The sequence below is a fragment of the Coregonus lavaretus genome, assembly GCF_964263955.1.
Source record: "Coregonus lavaretus genome assembly, chromosome: 27".
NCBI classification, from domain to species: domain Eukaryota; kingdom Metazoa; phylum Chordata; class Actinopteri; order Salmoniformes; family Salmonidae; genus Coregonus; species Coregonus lavaretus.
In genome coordinates, this window is record NC_140014.1 from 37,860,425 (window position 1) to 37,876,470 (window position 16,046).

Genomic DNA, 16,046 nt, shown 5'->3' on the forward strand with positions numbered 1-16,046 from the left:
TGGGAGAATGATGATCGGCAACAGACAGAGCATCAGTATCAGAAGTAGAAATACAGCCAGACTGGCCTGCTACTGTGCCTTTCTAGAATCTGTCGAGAGTAGACCCACAACTAATCCAAATGGAATGAATTACATTTACATTTAAGTCATTTAGCAGACGCTCTTATCCAGAGCGACTTACAGTTAGTAAATACATATTTTTTTATACTGCCCCCCCGTGGGAATCGAACCCACAACCCTGGCGTTGCAAACGCCATGCTCTATCAACTGAGCTACATCCCTGCCGGCCATTCCCTCCCCTACCCTGGACAACGCTGGGCCAATTGTGCGCCGCCCAATTGAATGGAATTAAACATTAAAATAACAGGGCTTTTGTGCCATTATTCTGATGACATTTTCACTGCAGTTTACTCACTTGAAAACAATAATGCAATTATTCATTGCATTGTGGTGTTGTAGGCTACTATAGTCTAGGTAGGATAATTGTATTGTCCCTAAACAAGATCAATAGAGGAGATTTTTGAGCTGCATGTCTTCACTGTTCTTTCATGCACAATGACGCACTTGGCCTCTCTGCTGCCTATCAGCTGTTCCTCTATCTTGTGGATTTATATTGAAAATGGGTGCAGATTTGAATGATTTTATGTATGGTATGATTGCTAGTTAACCTATTACAGATCTGGACAAACGATCCACCTACCACTATTGTCCCTATGTATAGAGGGCAGGATAGACAGTTGACTGGTAGACTATATTGACCTTTGGTATAGTAAGCAGGCGGAAAAGCGTAGTGCATAAGGGAAGTACCAAAACACCTTGATAGGGGAGGTGCATGCAAGCAGATGAGGAAATGTGGCTATATGGAAGACATTATATAGTAAAACCTGCAAAATGGTGAACGTAAATCTGGGAAAAAACACACTGACCTCCCCTGTGCCCAATAAAAAAACACACAACCCTCCCCAAAGCAAAAAAATAAAACTTGGACAACCCTCCCCTATTTTGGACCAGCCCCCCACCCCTGTAAATCTCTAACTGTCCCTGAGTGGAACAAACATACTTCCATGTCAGCCTCTTGGGAGAGGAGAAGATGGAACTGACTGAGTTACTAAATAAACTGGATATTATAAACAGATTAAAAGCAGAAGGAGACTTTATTAGATCTAGGAAAACATGACTTGAGGAAGGAGAACAGAATTCATCCTATTTCTTTAGACTTGAGAAATGTCACTCTACAAATAACACTATCCATAATTTAAACGTTGATGGTGTTATTACAGATGACCAAAAAATGAATCGCTAACTACTGTAGCAATTCTTACAGGAAATGGTATAGCTCTATATACTCTCAGGAATCCACAGAGATGTTTTTTGACTCACTAAATAATGTTCACTCTATCAGTGATACAGAATCTAAACAGTGTGATGAACCCATCATAGTTGAAGAGATTATCGAGTCTATCAGACATCTAAAGAACAATAAATCCCCAGGTATTGATGGAATTACGGCAGAATTATACAAGTTATTTTCTGAAGTCTTTTTAGAGAGTATTAAAAACAATGTTCTCCCTCCTACAATGAGTCAGGGGTTAATAACACTGATACCTAAGCCTAAAAAAGAAGTGCTGCTCATCGATAACTGCCGTCCAATTTGTCTTCTTAATAATGACTATAAGATATTATCCTTACTACTTAATAATTAAAGAAGTCCTGGATGTCTGGCTTCATGAGGGACAGACATATTGCTAACAATACCAGACTAGTATTAGACGTACTTGACTACTCAGACCTAATAACCGAGGATAGCTTCATATTATTTTTTGATTTTTATAAAGCATTTGACACAGTGGAGCATCAGTTCCTCTTCCACTCTCTTGAGAAATGTGGCTTTGGGGATTTTTTCTGTAAGGCTGTTAAGACTCTATACGAATGGTAACAGCTCTATCAAACTGAAACATGGCACCTCTCCTAGATTTGAGTTAAAGAGAGGAATTAGGCAAGGTTGTCCTATCTCACCGTATCTGTTTTTATTAATCACCCAACTTCTTACACATTCTTTAAATAATAGTCCTGTACAATGTATTTCCATAGCTGGTAAAGACATTATTATAAGCCAGCTGGCTGACGATACTACACTTTTTCTGAAAGACGCTAGTCAGATTCCCATATCGATCAATGTGATAGAATCCTTTTCCAAAGCATCTGGTCTATGTCTTAACAGTAATAAATGTGAACTCATGGCTGTCAAAGATTGTGTGACACCCTACATATTATGGTATTCCAGTGAAAGAAGAGCTTACATATTTAGGCATAACCATTACTAAGGATCAGAAGTCTAGAGGCTTACTACATTTTAACCCTCTTATTAAAAAATAAAATAAAAAAAAGACGCTAAATCAATGGCTACAGCGGGATTTATCTTTAACCCTCCCGTTGTCCTAGGGTCAAAATGACCTTTCTTTAAAGTATCACTGCCTCCTTCTCACAAATGATCCCCCAAAAAATATAAAAATTAAATAAAGTTGGTTCAACACAGTGGCGGGTCATTTTGACCCTAGGACAACGGCAGGGTTGGAAGTGCCCTAATAACCAAGGCAGAGGGTATCTCCAGACTAACATGCACTGCTCTATCTTTACATCTTGATGGTAAAATAAGCAAAGAGATGCTTTTCAACTTTCTGTGGAGAAACCGTACCCATTACACATTAGGAAAACGGTTGTAATGAACACTTATGAGTATGGTGGGCTGAATTCTCTGGACTTTACTACCTTAAATAATACTTTTTAAGATCAATTGGATAAAACAATTCCTAAGAAGACCCACTTCTCTGTGGAACTTTATTCCTCATCGTGTCTTCTCTACTGTTGGAGGCCTTAACTTCATGTTGGTTTGTAATTATAATATTGACAAAGTTCCAGTGAAACTCTCTGCTTTTCATCGGCAGGTTTTCTTGTCATGGTCCTTAATTTATAAGCATCGTTTTTCTCCACACAGATATTATATATGGAATAATCGGGTCATATTGTACAAAAGTACTTATTTGTTTTTAAAATATTGGTTCCGAAATAATATCCTATTGGTGAGACAACTTGTAAATGCAGAGGGTCTTTTACTTAATTATAAGGAATTCTTATCACTTTACAAGATCCCTGTAACACCTAAAGATTTTGCAATTGTTTTAGATGCCATTCCCTCAGGTGTTGCTTTATTATTCAGGAACGTGTCACATACTTAATTATTAAACAAATTAAGGACGTTTCTTTAAAGATTATTCATAAATATGATCCTGTCAACCACTATATGAAGAAGTAAAAAACAAACATAAATTCAAATTGTACCTTTTGTAATGATCACCCAGAAACAGTGTTTCATCTTTTTTGGCATTGTATTCATGTAAGGAATCTGTGGCAAGACATCAGTAGATTTATAATTTAACACATTTATGAAGATTTTACACTATTATGGAAAGATGTACTGCTTGGATTCTTTACTTACGATAGAAATAAGTCTAAATAATTTTATGTAATTAATTTCATTATTCTTTTGGCCAAATGTCATATTCACAAATGTTAATTTACAAACAAAACACCAGATTTTCTTACCTTGCAAAAAGAAATGTAACAATATTTTAAGACAATTAAATACTCTACCAACAAAAAAGCTGTTAGAATTATAAATGTGTGAATGTTCCTTAACTTCCTTGTGTAATGTCATATTGTACCCCAAGCCCAAATGTCCTTTGTATATTCTTAATATCTACTTGTGTTCCCCATGTACTTTTTGTATTGATTTGTTGTTAATAAAATTTTAAAAAAAGACATGCTTACATGACATGTAGAATAAGGTCAGGTATTTTACCTTATCCAGTTGTCTGCCTTCTGTTGCTGTGTCAATACTTTCCATTATCTTTCTGTGGGTTAGGTCGCCTTATGAATAGAATGGAATAGGTGAGAGTTCTTGGTTGGGGTTTCAACCAAGTGCTTGCTATATACTGGGGGAGAACAAGTATTTGATACACTGCCAATTTTGCAGGTTTTCCTACTTACAAAGCATGTAGAGGTCTGTAATTTGTATCATAGGTACACTTCAACTGTGAGAGACGGAATCTAAAACAAAAATCCAGAAAATCACATTGTATGATTTTTAAGTAATTAATTTGCATTTTATTGCATGACATAAGTATTTGATCACCTACCAACCAGTAAGAATTCCGGCTCTCACAGACCTGTTAGTTTTTATTTAAGAAGCCCTCCTGTTCTCCACTCATTGCATGTATTAACTGCACCTGTTTGAACTCATTACCTGTATAAAAGACACCTGTCCACACACTCAATCAAACAGACTCCAACCTCTCCACAATGGCCAAGACCAGAGAGCTGTGTAAGGACATCAGGGATAAAATTGTAGACCTGCACAAGGCTGGGATGGGCTACAGGACAATAGGCAAGCAGCTTGGTGAGAAGGTAACAACTGTTGGCGCAATTATTAGAAAATGGAAGAAGTTCAAGATGACGGTCAATCACCCTCGGTCTGGGGCTCCATGCAAGATCTCACCTCGTGGGGCATCAATGATCATGAGGAAGGTGAGGGATCAGCCCAGAACTACACGGCAGGACCTGGTCAATGACCTGAAGAGAGCTGGGACCACAGTCTCAAAGAAAACCATTAGTAACACACCACGCCATCATGGATTAAAATCCTGCGGGGCATGCAAGGTCCCCCTGCTCAAGCCAGCGCATGTCCAGGCCCATCTGAAGTTTGCCAATGACCATCTGGATGATCCAGAGGAGGAATGGGAGAAGGTCATGTGGTCTGATGAGACAAAAATATAGCTTTTTGGTCTAAACTCCACTCGCCGTGTTTGGAGGAAAAAGAAGGATGAGTACAACGCCAAGAACACCATCCCAACCGTGAAGCATGGAGGTGGAAACATCATTCTTTGGGGATGCTTTTCTGCAAAGGGGACCGGACGACTGCACCGTATTGAGGGGAGGATGGATGGGGCCATGTATCGCGAGATCTTGGCCAACAACCTCCTTCCCTCAGTAAGAGCATTGAAGATGGGTCGTGGCTGGGTCTTCCAGCATGACAACGACCAGAAACACACAGCCAGTGCAACTAAGGAGTGGCTCCGTAAGAAGCATCTCAAGGTCCTGGAGTGGCCTAGCCAGTCTCCAGACCTGAACCCAATAGAAAATCTTTGGAGGGAGCTGAAAGTCCGTATTGCCCAGCGACAGCCCCAAAACCTGAAGGATCTGGAGAAGGTCTGTATGGAGGAGTGGGCCAAAATCCCTGCTGCAGTGTGTGCAAACCTGGTCAAGACCTACAGGAAACGTATGATCTCTGTAATTGCAAACAAAGGTTTCTGTACCAAATATTAAGTTCTGCTTTTCTGATGTATCAAATACTTATGTCATGCAATAAAATGTAAATTAATTACTTAAAAATCATACAATGTGATTTTCTGGATTTTTGTTTTAGATTCCGTCTCTCACAGTTGAAGCGTACCTAAGATCAAAATTACAGACCTCTACATGCTTTGTAAGTAGGAAAACCTGCAGAATCGGCAGTGTATCAAATACTTGTTCTCCCCACTGTATATACAGTGCTGTTTCCAGGAGTCTCCAGGCAACAGAAAACATTGTCTCATTTCACCATAGGGCGTGCTGTTGTTCAAGATCCCCGATTGACTATGACCAAATATGCGTCACTGCAACCTGGAAACGCAGTAGCTGTTCAAATGAAACTTTATGCACAAGAAGGCTACATGCAAAATGCACGTTTCACACCGAGTTAGATGTGACTCAATGTAGATACTGTAGTTATTTTTAACATGACAAGAATTGGAACATCTTCTTGTTTGAGAAGCCTGATTTGGTGAGTTATTTTCTTTAAGCTAGCTAGCTATATCTCTCATTGATTTGAAGCTAGCTAGTTACCTTGCAAGTGCTATTGCACGAGCCTTTCTTCATGGACGCTTTGATGTGGCATATATCCCTCTCGTGCTTTATTGTGACCATCATGAACGGCTACATTCTAGTGACCAATGACCATAATGTCCGGAACGTTTATTGTAATCTAGCTAGCTACTTAGCTATTGCAAGCTATTGCCATTCAATGCCATGCAACCAAGGTCAATCTTCCTGATACAAGAAATTAATGCATATAGCTAAAACGTTAATGTACAGTCCATTGCCAAAATGCATTTCTATGTGTTAAGGATTTAACATTGGATCCTCTTGAATAGAATACACCCCATAGATATGTTGTTTCCATGATTATTCAACATTTTATAATTTATTGATTTAGCTAGTTAATACAGTATGCTTATGTTTTCTCTTCTCTTTGGATTCCTGTGTGTAGTCCAATCCATATACGCAGATAACATGTTCAGGACACTGTTGTGCCGACTGAGGATCCAGAAGCCTTTGGGGAGTAGGACATGTGCCTATAGGTTCACTTCTGTCAATCTGTCGGACCCTATCCAGCCGCATGTGAGTCCACCTAGAACTCGACTAGCTCCCTGGACCACCTCAGACTCTGTTCATAATTTGACCTGTCACTCAAACACACACGTCCAACAGCATGGCTGGACTGTCAGACGAGACGGGGAGCGAGATGTTTTGTATGCGTCACAACATTTTAACACCGGTGTTCTGTCAGTATCAGCTGTCGCTGGTCAGCCCACCTCCACCAGACATTGGGGTGTCAGTATACAGAGAAGGCTCTATTCAACGGCTCCTATTAAATCAGTGATGAAACCAGTGACCGTGCTTGGAAGTGGGAAGAAACTTCCTAAAGGCCCCAGGACCAAACAACCATCCAGAACCAATCAGCCGACCCCAAAGGAGGACAAGGTGAAGCCGTCGATCAATCAGATTAAAGGACTGGGAGATGCTTAATAAATGAACAAATGAATGAATGGTGGGCTAAATGGACAGATGAATGAATTAATGAATGGAATAGGTTTTATTGATGAATAGAGAGGAAATTGGATGTGGTACATACAGGAACAATACAGACACACACATCAGAGCATAGAGACTTAAGCCCTATCTTAACATCTGATATGACCCAATTGTGATTCTTGATCATGTGGGGTTAATATGTCATTAACAATGTTTTTGCATCAATGTTCTATCTGTCCCCATAGGATATGATGCAGTGCATTGCCTTTGCAACAGCGGACCAGTACCATTTGCCAACACTCTGCCATGACCTCATAGCCCAAGGCTTCTACGAAGTAGATTTACCAAGAGGTAGGCCAACACCTTTTTACTTTACGTCATGGATACTGTAGGCTAATTGCTTACTCTTTTCACGGCTGTGCAATGTAACAAAATACACATTTTGATTATAATATATTTTGATTTCAGATGCCTCAAATGCACTCGTAATATGCACTGACAACGCCCAAAAACCCAGTGACAATGCAACAATGTTCTTCTTCAGGTATGTCCTCTTTTTTTCTATATGTTATTGGTTATGTCTCTTACACAGCTTATTGTTTTGTTTTGAATATTAATTAAGCCTTTTTTCCCTTCTAGGGAGGGATCAGTGGTCTTTTGGAATGTTGAAGAGAAAACTGTAAGAAGGATTCTGATCCTATTGCACATACGAAGTCACAATAGTGTAGTAGTTCTAGTTCTGATAATAACAAAAATATAATGTTACACTCACTTAAAAATCACTGTTAGGGGAATGTTCGGTTCCCTTGAACCAGGTAGTCTAAGCAGGTAATTTGTAGAGGGAGCTGCAGATATTGTCAGTTACAGATCAATAATGCAATTTCTTGCTATTAAACTGCTTTGTTTTTCAGATGAAGAAAGTGATGAGGATCTTGGAGCGGCATGAGATTCATCCTTACGAGGTAGCTCTGGTCCACTGGGAAAATGAAGAGATCAACTACACTATAGGAGAGTACGTCACCTGATATGGTTGGTCGTTACAGACCGATGATTGCAATTTCAATATTGTAGATTGCTGAAAAAAAGAATGATTTAATATGATATATCTTTAACATTTATCATTATTGAGTTGTCATTTGGATGATAATAACAATTTTATTTTACTCCTGGGATTGGGAACAATTTGTTGTATATCATTGTCTTTAGTGACCAGTGTCTTTTGTTCTACCCAGGGGAAACTCAAAGCTACAACGCGGTAACTTCCTGCTGAACAATGAAATACATCCTGACGAGGCCGTGCTGGATAAATTTGCATTCTCAAATGCCCTTTCTTTGTCAGGTTAGCTGTTCGTTGTTAATGTATGAAACATAGCATTACTGTTAAAAGGTCCAGGTGTATATACAGTACTATGGTGATTTATCCTCACAGTCCGTATACTGCCCTCCCGTCTGTCTGGGTTTTGTTGCAGTGAAACTGGCCATATGGGAGGTGGCTTTGGATCACTTTGTGGAGTCGATTCAGTCAATTCCAGAGGTAGGATACCAATAATCTCTGTACAGTTTGGATCTCCACACTCATGAGTAGATAATCACATAATCATCATTACAAATTGTTTGTCCCTGTAAAAATCATTTGACAGAGGTTCCTCCCAACTGACTATATTATCTGCACTTCCCAATCAGATGCTGAAATCTGGGAAGAAAATAAAGCTGTCCAGAGCAGAGGTTATGCAGAAGATCGGAGAACTCTTTTCTCTGAGGTAAAGTTAATTTAAAGCTGTTACTCTTGTTTAGGGCTGTCCCTGACTAAAACAAATCTTGGTCGACCAATAGTCATCTGTTCTTTCGACTAATAGATTGGTTGAAATGTTTAAGCGTGTATTTTTCAGTATATAGACACACCCCATGTGTTTTAATAAAATCAACTATATATATGCATTGAGCTTGTCTGATGCTTTAAGCTAACTGTTTGATGAAATAAGACACAAATGACTCGGGAGCCAGAGATGAAGATGACAAGAACTACTTTGAAGAATATAAAATATATTTTGATTTGTTTAACAAATTTTTGGTTACTACATGATTCCATATGTGTTATTTCATAGTTTTGATGTCTCCACTATAATTCTACAATGTAGAAAATAGTAAAAATAAAGAAAAACCATTGAATGAGTAGTTGTGTCCAAACGTTTGACTGGTACTGTATATATGTATTTGCTACTGCTCGACTAATAAAAATCTTGGTCGACCAACAGCCTATCGACCAGTCGAATAATTGGGGTCAGCCCTACTCTTGTTTTATTACAGTTCAAATCAAATCAAATTGTATTTGTCACATGCGCCGAATACTTACAAGCCCTTAACCAATAATGCAGTTTTAAGAAAAATAAGTGTTAAGTAAACAATAGATAAGTAAAAAAATAAAAGCAGTAAAAATAACAGTAGTGAGGCTATATACAGGGGGTACCGGTACAGAGTCAATGTGCGGGGGCACCGGTTAGTCGAGGTAATTGAGGTAATATGTACATGTAGGTAGAGTTAAAGTGACTATGGATAGATAATAAACAGAGAGTAGCAGCAGCGTAAAAGAGGGGGTGGGGGGGGACAATGCAAATAGTCCGGGTAGCCATTTGATTAGCTGTTCAGGAGTCTTATGGCCTGGGGGTAGAAGCTGTTAAGAAGTCTTTTGGACCTAGACTTGGCGCTCCGGTACCGCTTGTCATGCGGTAGCAGAGAGAACAGTCTATGACTTTGGTGGCTGGAGTCTTTGATAATTTTTAGCGCCTTCCTCTGACATCGCCTGGTATATAGGTCCTGGATGGCAGGAAGCTTGGCCCCAGTGATGTACTGGGCCATACGCACTACCCTCTGTAGTGCTTTGCGGTCTGAGGCCGAGCAGTTGCCATAGCAGGCAGTGATGCAACCAGTCAGGATGCTCTCGATGGTGCAGCTGTAGAACTTTTTGAGGATCTGAGGACCCATGCCAAATCTTTTCAGTCTCCTTAGGGGGAATAGGCTTTGACATGCCCTCTTCACGACTGTCTTGGTGTGTTTGGTCCATGTTAGTTTGTTGGTGATGTGGACACCAAGGAAGTTGAAGCTCTCAACCTGCTCCACTACAGCCCCGTCGATGAGAATGGGGGTGTGCTCTGTCCTTCTTTTCCTGTAGTCCACAATCATCTCCTTTGTCTTGATCACATTGAGGAAGAGGTTGTTGTCCTGGCACCACACGGCCAGGTCTCTGACCTCCTCCCTATAGGCTGTCTCATCGTTGTCGGTGATGACGGTAGTTATTTAGGCAGGTTACCTTAGTGTTCTTGGGCACAAGGACTATGGTAGTCTGCTTGAAACATGTTGGTATTTCAGACTTGGTCAGGGACAGGTTGAAAATGTCAGTGAAGACACTTGCCAGTTGGTCAGCGCATGCTCGAAGTACCCGTCCTGGTAATCCGTCTGAATGTTGACCTGTTTAAAGGTCTTACTCACATTGGCTACGGAACAGCTGATGCTCTCATGCATGCTTCAGTGTTGCTTGCCTCGACGCGAGCGTAGAAGTAATTTAGCTTGTCTGGTAGGCTCGTGTCACTGGGAAGCTTGCGGCTGTGCTTCCCTTTGTAGTCTGTAATAGTTTGCAAGCCCTGCCACATCCGACGAGCGTCAGAGCCCGTGTAGTACGATTCAATCTTAGTCATGTATTGACGCTTTGCCTGTTTTAATGGTTCGTCGGAGGGCATAGCAGGATTTCTTATAAGCGTCCGGGTTAGAGTCCCGCTCCTTAAAAGCGGCAGCTCTACCCTTTAGCTCAGTGCGGATGTTGTCTGTAATCCATGGCTTCTGGTTGGGGTATGTACGTACGGTCACTGTGGGGACAACGTCATCAATGCACTTATTGATGAAGCCAGTGACTGATGTGGTGTACTCCTCAATGCCATCAGAAGAATCCCGGAACATATTCCAGTCTGTGCTAGCAAAATAGTCCTGTTGCTTAGAATCTGCGTCATCTGACCACTTCTTTATTGATCGAGTCACTGGTGCTTCCTGCTTTAGTTTTTGCTTGTAAGCAGGAATCAGACTTTCCAAATGGAGGGCGTGGGAGAGCTTTGTACGCGTCTCTGTGTGTGGAGTATAGGTGGTCTATAGTTTTTTTCTCTCTGGTTGCACATTTAACATGCTGGTAGAAATTAGGTAAAACAAATGTAAGTTTCCGGCCACTAAGAGTGCCGCCTCTGGATGAGCGTTTTCCTGTTTGCTTATGGCATTATACAGCTCATTGAGTGTGGTCTTAGTGCCAGCATCGGTTTGTGATGGTAAATAGACAGCTACGAAAAATATAGATAAACTCTTGGTAAATAGTGTGGTCTACAGCTTATCATGAGATACTCTACCTCAGGCGAACAAAACCTTGAGATTTCCTTAATATTAGATTTCGTGCCCCAGCTGTTGTTTACAAATATACACAGACCGCCACCCCTTGTCTTACCGGAGGCCGTTGTTCTATCTTGCCGATGTAGCGTATAGCGTATAGCCCGCTAGCTGTACGCGTCTCTGTGTGTGGAGTATAGGTGGTCTAGAGTTTTTTTCTCTCTGGTTGCACATTTAACATGCTGGTAGAAATTAGGTAAAACAAATGTAAGTTTCCGGCCACTAAGAGTGCCGCCTCTGGATGAGCGTTTTCCTGTTTGCTTATGGCATTATACAGCTCATTGAGTGTGGTCTTAGTGCCAGCATCGGTTTGTGATGGTAAATAGACAGCTACGAAAAATATAGATAAACTCTTGGTAAATAGTGTGGTCTACAGCTTATCATGAGATACTCTACCTCAGGCGAGCAAAACCTTGAGATTTCCTTAATATTAGATTTCGTGCCCCAGCTGTTGTTTACAAATATACACAGACCGCCACCCTTTGTCTTACCGGAGGCCGTTGTTCTATCTTGCCGATGTAGCGTATAGCCCGCTAGCTGTATGTTATCCATGTCGTCGTTCAGCCACGACTCGGTGAAACATAAGATATTACAGTGTTTAATGTCCCGTTGGTAGGATATTTGTGATCGTAGCTAGTCACTTTTGTTATCCAATGATTGTATGTTGGCTAATAGGATTGATGGAAGAGGCAGATTACCCACTTACCGTCGGATCCTTACAAGGCACCCCGACCTACGTCCCCGATATCTCCGTCTTTTTCTCCTGCGAATTACGGGGATTTTGGCTTTGTCGGGTGTCTGAAGTAAATCCTTCGCGTCCAATTCATTCAAGAAAAAATCTTTGTCCAGTACGAGGTGAGTAATTGCTGTCCTCATATCCAGAAGCTCTTTTCGGTCATAAGAGACGGTGGCAGAAACATTATGTACAAAATAAGTTACAAATAACGCGAAAAAACACACATAATAGCACAATTGGTTAGGAGCCTGTAAAACGGCAGCCATCTCCTCCGCCGCCATTATTAGTTTGAGCGAACTGAAATAATTTGCAGAACATATTATGTATAGTGCATTTGGAAAGTAAGACCCCTTCCCTTTCTCCACATTTTGTTACGTTACTTAATCAATTGTTACCTTATTCTAAAATGGATTAAATCAATAAAAATCCTAATTAATCTACACACAAGGATTTTTAGAAATGTTTGCAAATGTTATTACAAATAAAAAACAGAAATACCTTATTTACGTAAGTATTCAGACCCTTTGCTATGAGACTCAATTGAGCTCAGGTGCAACCTGTTTCCATTGATCATCCTTGAGATGTTTCTACAACTTGATTGGAGTCGACCTGTGGTAAATTCAATTGATTGGATATGATTTGGAAAGGCACACACCTGTCTATATAAGGTCCCACAGTTGACAGTGCATGTCAGAGCAAAAACCAAGACATGAGGTAGAAGGAATTGTCCATAGAGCTCCGAGACAGGATTGTGTCGAGACACAGATCTGGGGAAGGGTACCAAAAAATGTCTGCAGCATTGAAGGTCCCCAAGAACACAGTGGCCTCCAGTTTGGTACCACCAAGACTCTTCCTAGAGCTGGCCACCCGGCCAAACTGAGCAATCGGGGGAGAAGGGTCGTGGTCAGGGAGGTGACCAAGAACCCGATGGTCACTCTGACAGAACTCCAGACTTCCTCTGTGGAGATGGGAGAAACTTCCAGAAGGACAACCATCTCTGCAGCACTCCACCAATCAGGCCTTTATGGTAGAGTGGCCAGACGGAAGCCACTCCTCAGTAAAAGGCACATGACAACCCTCTTGGAGTTTGCCAAAAGGCACCTAAAGGACTCTCAGACCATAAAAAACAAGATTCTCTGGTCTGATGAAACCAAGATCGAACTCATTGGCCTGAATGCCAAGTGTCACGTCTGTAGGAAACCTGGCATTATCCCTACGGTGAAGCATGGTGGTGGCAGCATCATGCTGTGGGGATGTTTCTCAGCGGCAGGGACTGGGAGACTAGTCAGGATCGAGGGAAAGATTAACGGAGCAAAGTACAGCGAGATCCTTGATGAAAACCTGCTCCAGAGCGAATGTTCACCTTCCAACAGGACAACTACCCTAAGCACACAGCCAAGACAAGTCTCTGAATGTCCTTGAGTGGCCCTGCCAGAGCCCGGACTTGAACCCGATCTCTGGAGAGACCTGAAAATAGCTGTGCAGCGACGCTCCCCAGCCGAACCTGACAGAGCTTGAGAGGATCTGCAGAGAAGAATGGGAGAAACTCCCCAAATACAGGTGTACCAAGCTTGTAGCGTCATACCCAAGAAGACTCTAAGCTGTAATTGCTTCAACAAAGTACTAAGTAAAGGGTCTGAATACTTATGTAAATGTAATATTTCAGTTTTGCATTTTTTATGAATTTGCAAACATTTCTACAAACCTGTTTTTGTTTGTCATTATGGGGTATTGTGTGTAGATTGATGAGGGGGGAAAACTATTTAATACATTTTTGAATAAGGCTGTAACGTAACAAAATGTGGAAAAAGTCAAGGCGTCTGAATACTTTCCGAATGCACTGTATTTTATTACATTTTATGTTGTAATGTTCTCTGACACTGTGTCAACCTGAGCTCTGACCGGCTGTTTTGTTATGTTAGATCTGTAACGTTGTAATGTTGTTCCAGACACTGCATCAACCTGAGCTCTGACCTACTGATCACGCCAGACTTCTACTGGGACAGAGAGAACCTGGAGATGCTCTATGACAAGACCTGTCAGTTCCTCAACATCAACCGCCGGGTCAAGGTAGGAGGCTAAAATATAATAATAATATATGCCATTTATAATAAATAATAATAATAATATGCCATTTAGCAGACGCTTTTATCCAAAGCGACTTACAGTCATGCGTGCATACATTTTTTGTGTATGGGTGGTCCCGGGGATTGAACCCACTACCTTTGCGTTACAAGCGCCGTGCTCTACCAGCTGAGCTACAGAGGACCACCCATACACAGATGCTTTTATCCAAAGTGATTTACAATCATGCGTGCAAACATTTTATGTATGGGTTGTGTCTTCTTTATCCTTAGTATGAGTTTTATGGAACATATTTGATAACATTTGTTTTCATAATATTTGATTTTAAAGCAGACGCGGTATTACGTGTAGGATGCTGAACTAAAACGTTGATACGTTGTTTCTTCTGGGATATATTCCACTTAAGCCATAGGCAGCAAACTGTAAAAATGCTTGTCATTATGCAAGCAATTATAGTGGCATTGAAAATCCATTTGCAGCGGTGGGGCCTACAGTTGCTGTTGTCATATTGTTTTTCAGGTAGTGAATGAGAAACTGCAGCACTGCACTGAGCTGACAGACCTAATGAGGAACCACTTGAGTGAGAAGCACAGCTTGAGGCTGGAGTGGATGATAGTCATCCTCATCACTATCGAGGTCAGAGAACCTAACAACAACACACACACCACTTCCTCTAACTCTACAAGGCTTATGTTCTGGTGATGATGATGATGGTTATTATTATGATTTAAGATGATAATGTTTCTAGCGTTATAATGAACAACTAGAACCAAAATGTAGCCTTGCTTATCATTTAGATAGTTTTATCGTCTCTCTAATCGTTTGGTTTTGTTTCTTCAGGTGTTGTTTGAACTTGGCAGAGTGATTTTCTGAAGAGCTTCATCAGTGACGATAAAATACAGATTAAGGAAAGAAAAATACTGACAAGATACCTATTTTTGTAAGTATATTATGATCATAATTAACAAGACATTGAAAAGAAGGCTAAGCTTTGACCCCCAAAGAATGTATCTTACTGAACATAAGAAAATCGCACAACTATGTTAGACTTACCGTTCGTTAACACTAGCAGCGATGGAATGCGATGAAATTAGATTTATTAGAATCCCCATTAGCCATCGCCAATGGCTAGTCTTACTGGGGACTGACACATAACAAAAAAAAAAGACTTGAAAAACATGAACATGTAGTGTGTGTGCATCTATTAGTTACACATACATGTCAGTACATACACACAACAAGTAGGTCACACGGGGGAAAGGCGTTGTGAGGTGTTGCTTTGCAAGAAGTTATTCATTTTCAATGGAAGGAGAGAGACTTGAAGCGAATTGAGATATCACTGGAGAAGGTATGATTTTGGTGGGTGGAGTGAGGCAAAAAAGATTAGAAACGTTTGTGTTTAAGCCAATCACCAGTGTCTGAGCCACAACATGTAAATGATAGCCAATCGAGGGAGGAAATGTCTCGCTAGCTCACTTTGTGACTGTTGGATTTCTGTTAGCATGCTGCTCAAAATATGTATCCAAATGTACTCATTGATATATAAATGTTGTTTGGAGCTTTTATATGTTTGTGTTGAAACTTAAAATTGTGTATTGATTCACTGTACATATTTATTTATTTGGAGACATACATTTCTGTTTATGTCTTCATTCTGTCAAACTGTGTGATAATTCAAACACCCCAATCCAATATCTCATGATCCAAGTGAGCCCTAAGCTTCAGGTCAATTAGAAGATGCTAATTGTCTGGTCTTACAATGTCAAATGTTAGTCAGGTTCACAATGTGATCCATGATGATCTACAGCACTTAAATGTAGTGACAGCTGTCATCTCCTGTGTGAAATGTGTTGTGTGTTTGATTTATAAAATAAAGTGGAGTAAACTTAATTGC

General features: G+C 40.6%; 1 protein-coding gene across 1 annotated transcript; it reads left to right on the top strand.

Annotated features, from left to right (window-relative positions):
- The first annotated feature begins 5,710 nt into the window (after window positions 1-5,710).
- On the top strand, window positions 5,711-16,046 carry LOC311102544 (required for meiotic nuclear division protein 1 homolog). Its single transcript, XM_084143916.1, has 12 exons — window positions 5,711-5,878; window positions 6,365-6,858; window positions 7,155-7,260; window positions 7,378-7,453; window positions 7,549-7,588; window positions 7,821-7,921; window positions 8,142-8,248; window positions 8,379-8,443; window positions 8,593-8,669; window positions 14,017-14,137; window positions 14,672-14,788; window positions 14,993-16,046. The coding sequence occupies exons 2-12, from the start codon at window positions 6,388-6,390 to the stop codon at window positions 15,023-15,025; spliced, it is 1,314 nt and encodes a 437-aa protein (XP_084000042.1). The 5' UTR covers window positions 5,711-5,878; window positions 6,365-6,387; the 3' UTR covers window positions 15,026-16,046.

Bases quoted from the DNA above. Each gene is read 5' to 3' on its own strand.
- LOC311102544 (XM_084143916.1), top strand. From the start codon at position 6,388: ATGTTCAGGACACTGTTGTGCCGACTGAGGATCCAGAAGCCTTTGGGG. The intron at 7,454-7,548 runs GTATGTCCTCTT...TTTCCCTTCTAG, and splicing joins GCAACAATGTTCTTCTTCAG to GGAGGGATCAGTGGTCTTTT. The intron at 14,789-14,992 runs GTCAGAGAACCT...TTGTTTCTTCAG, and splicing joins TCATCCTCATCACTATCGAG to GTGTTGTTTGAACTTGGCAG.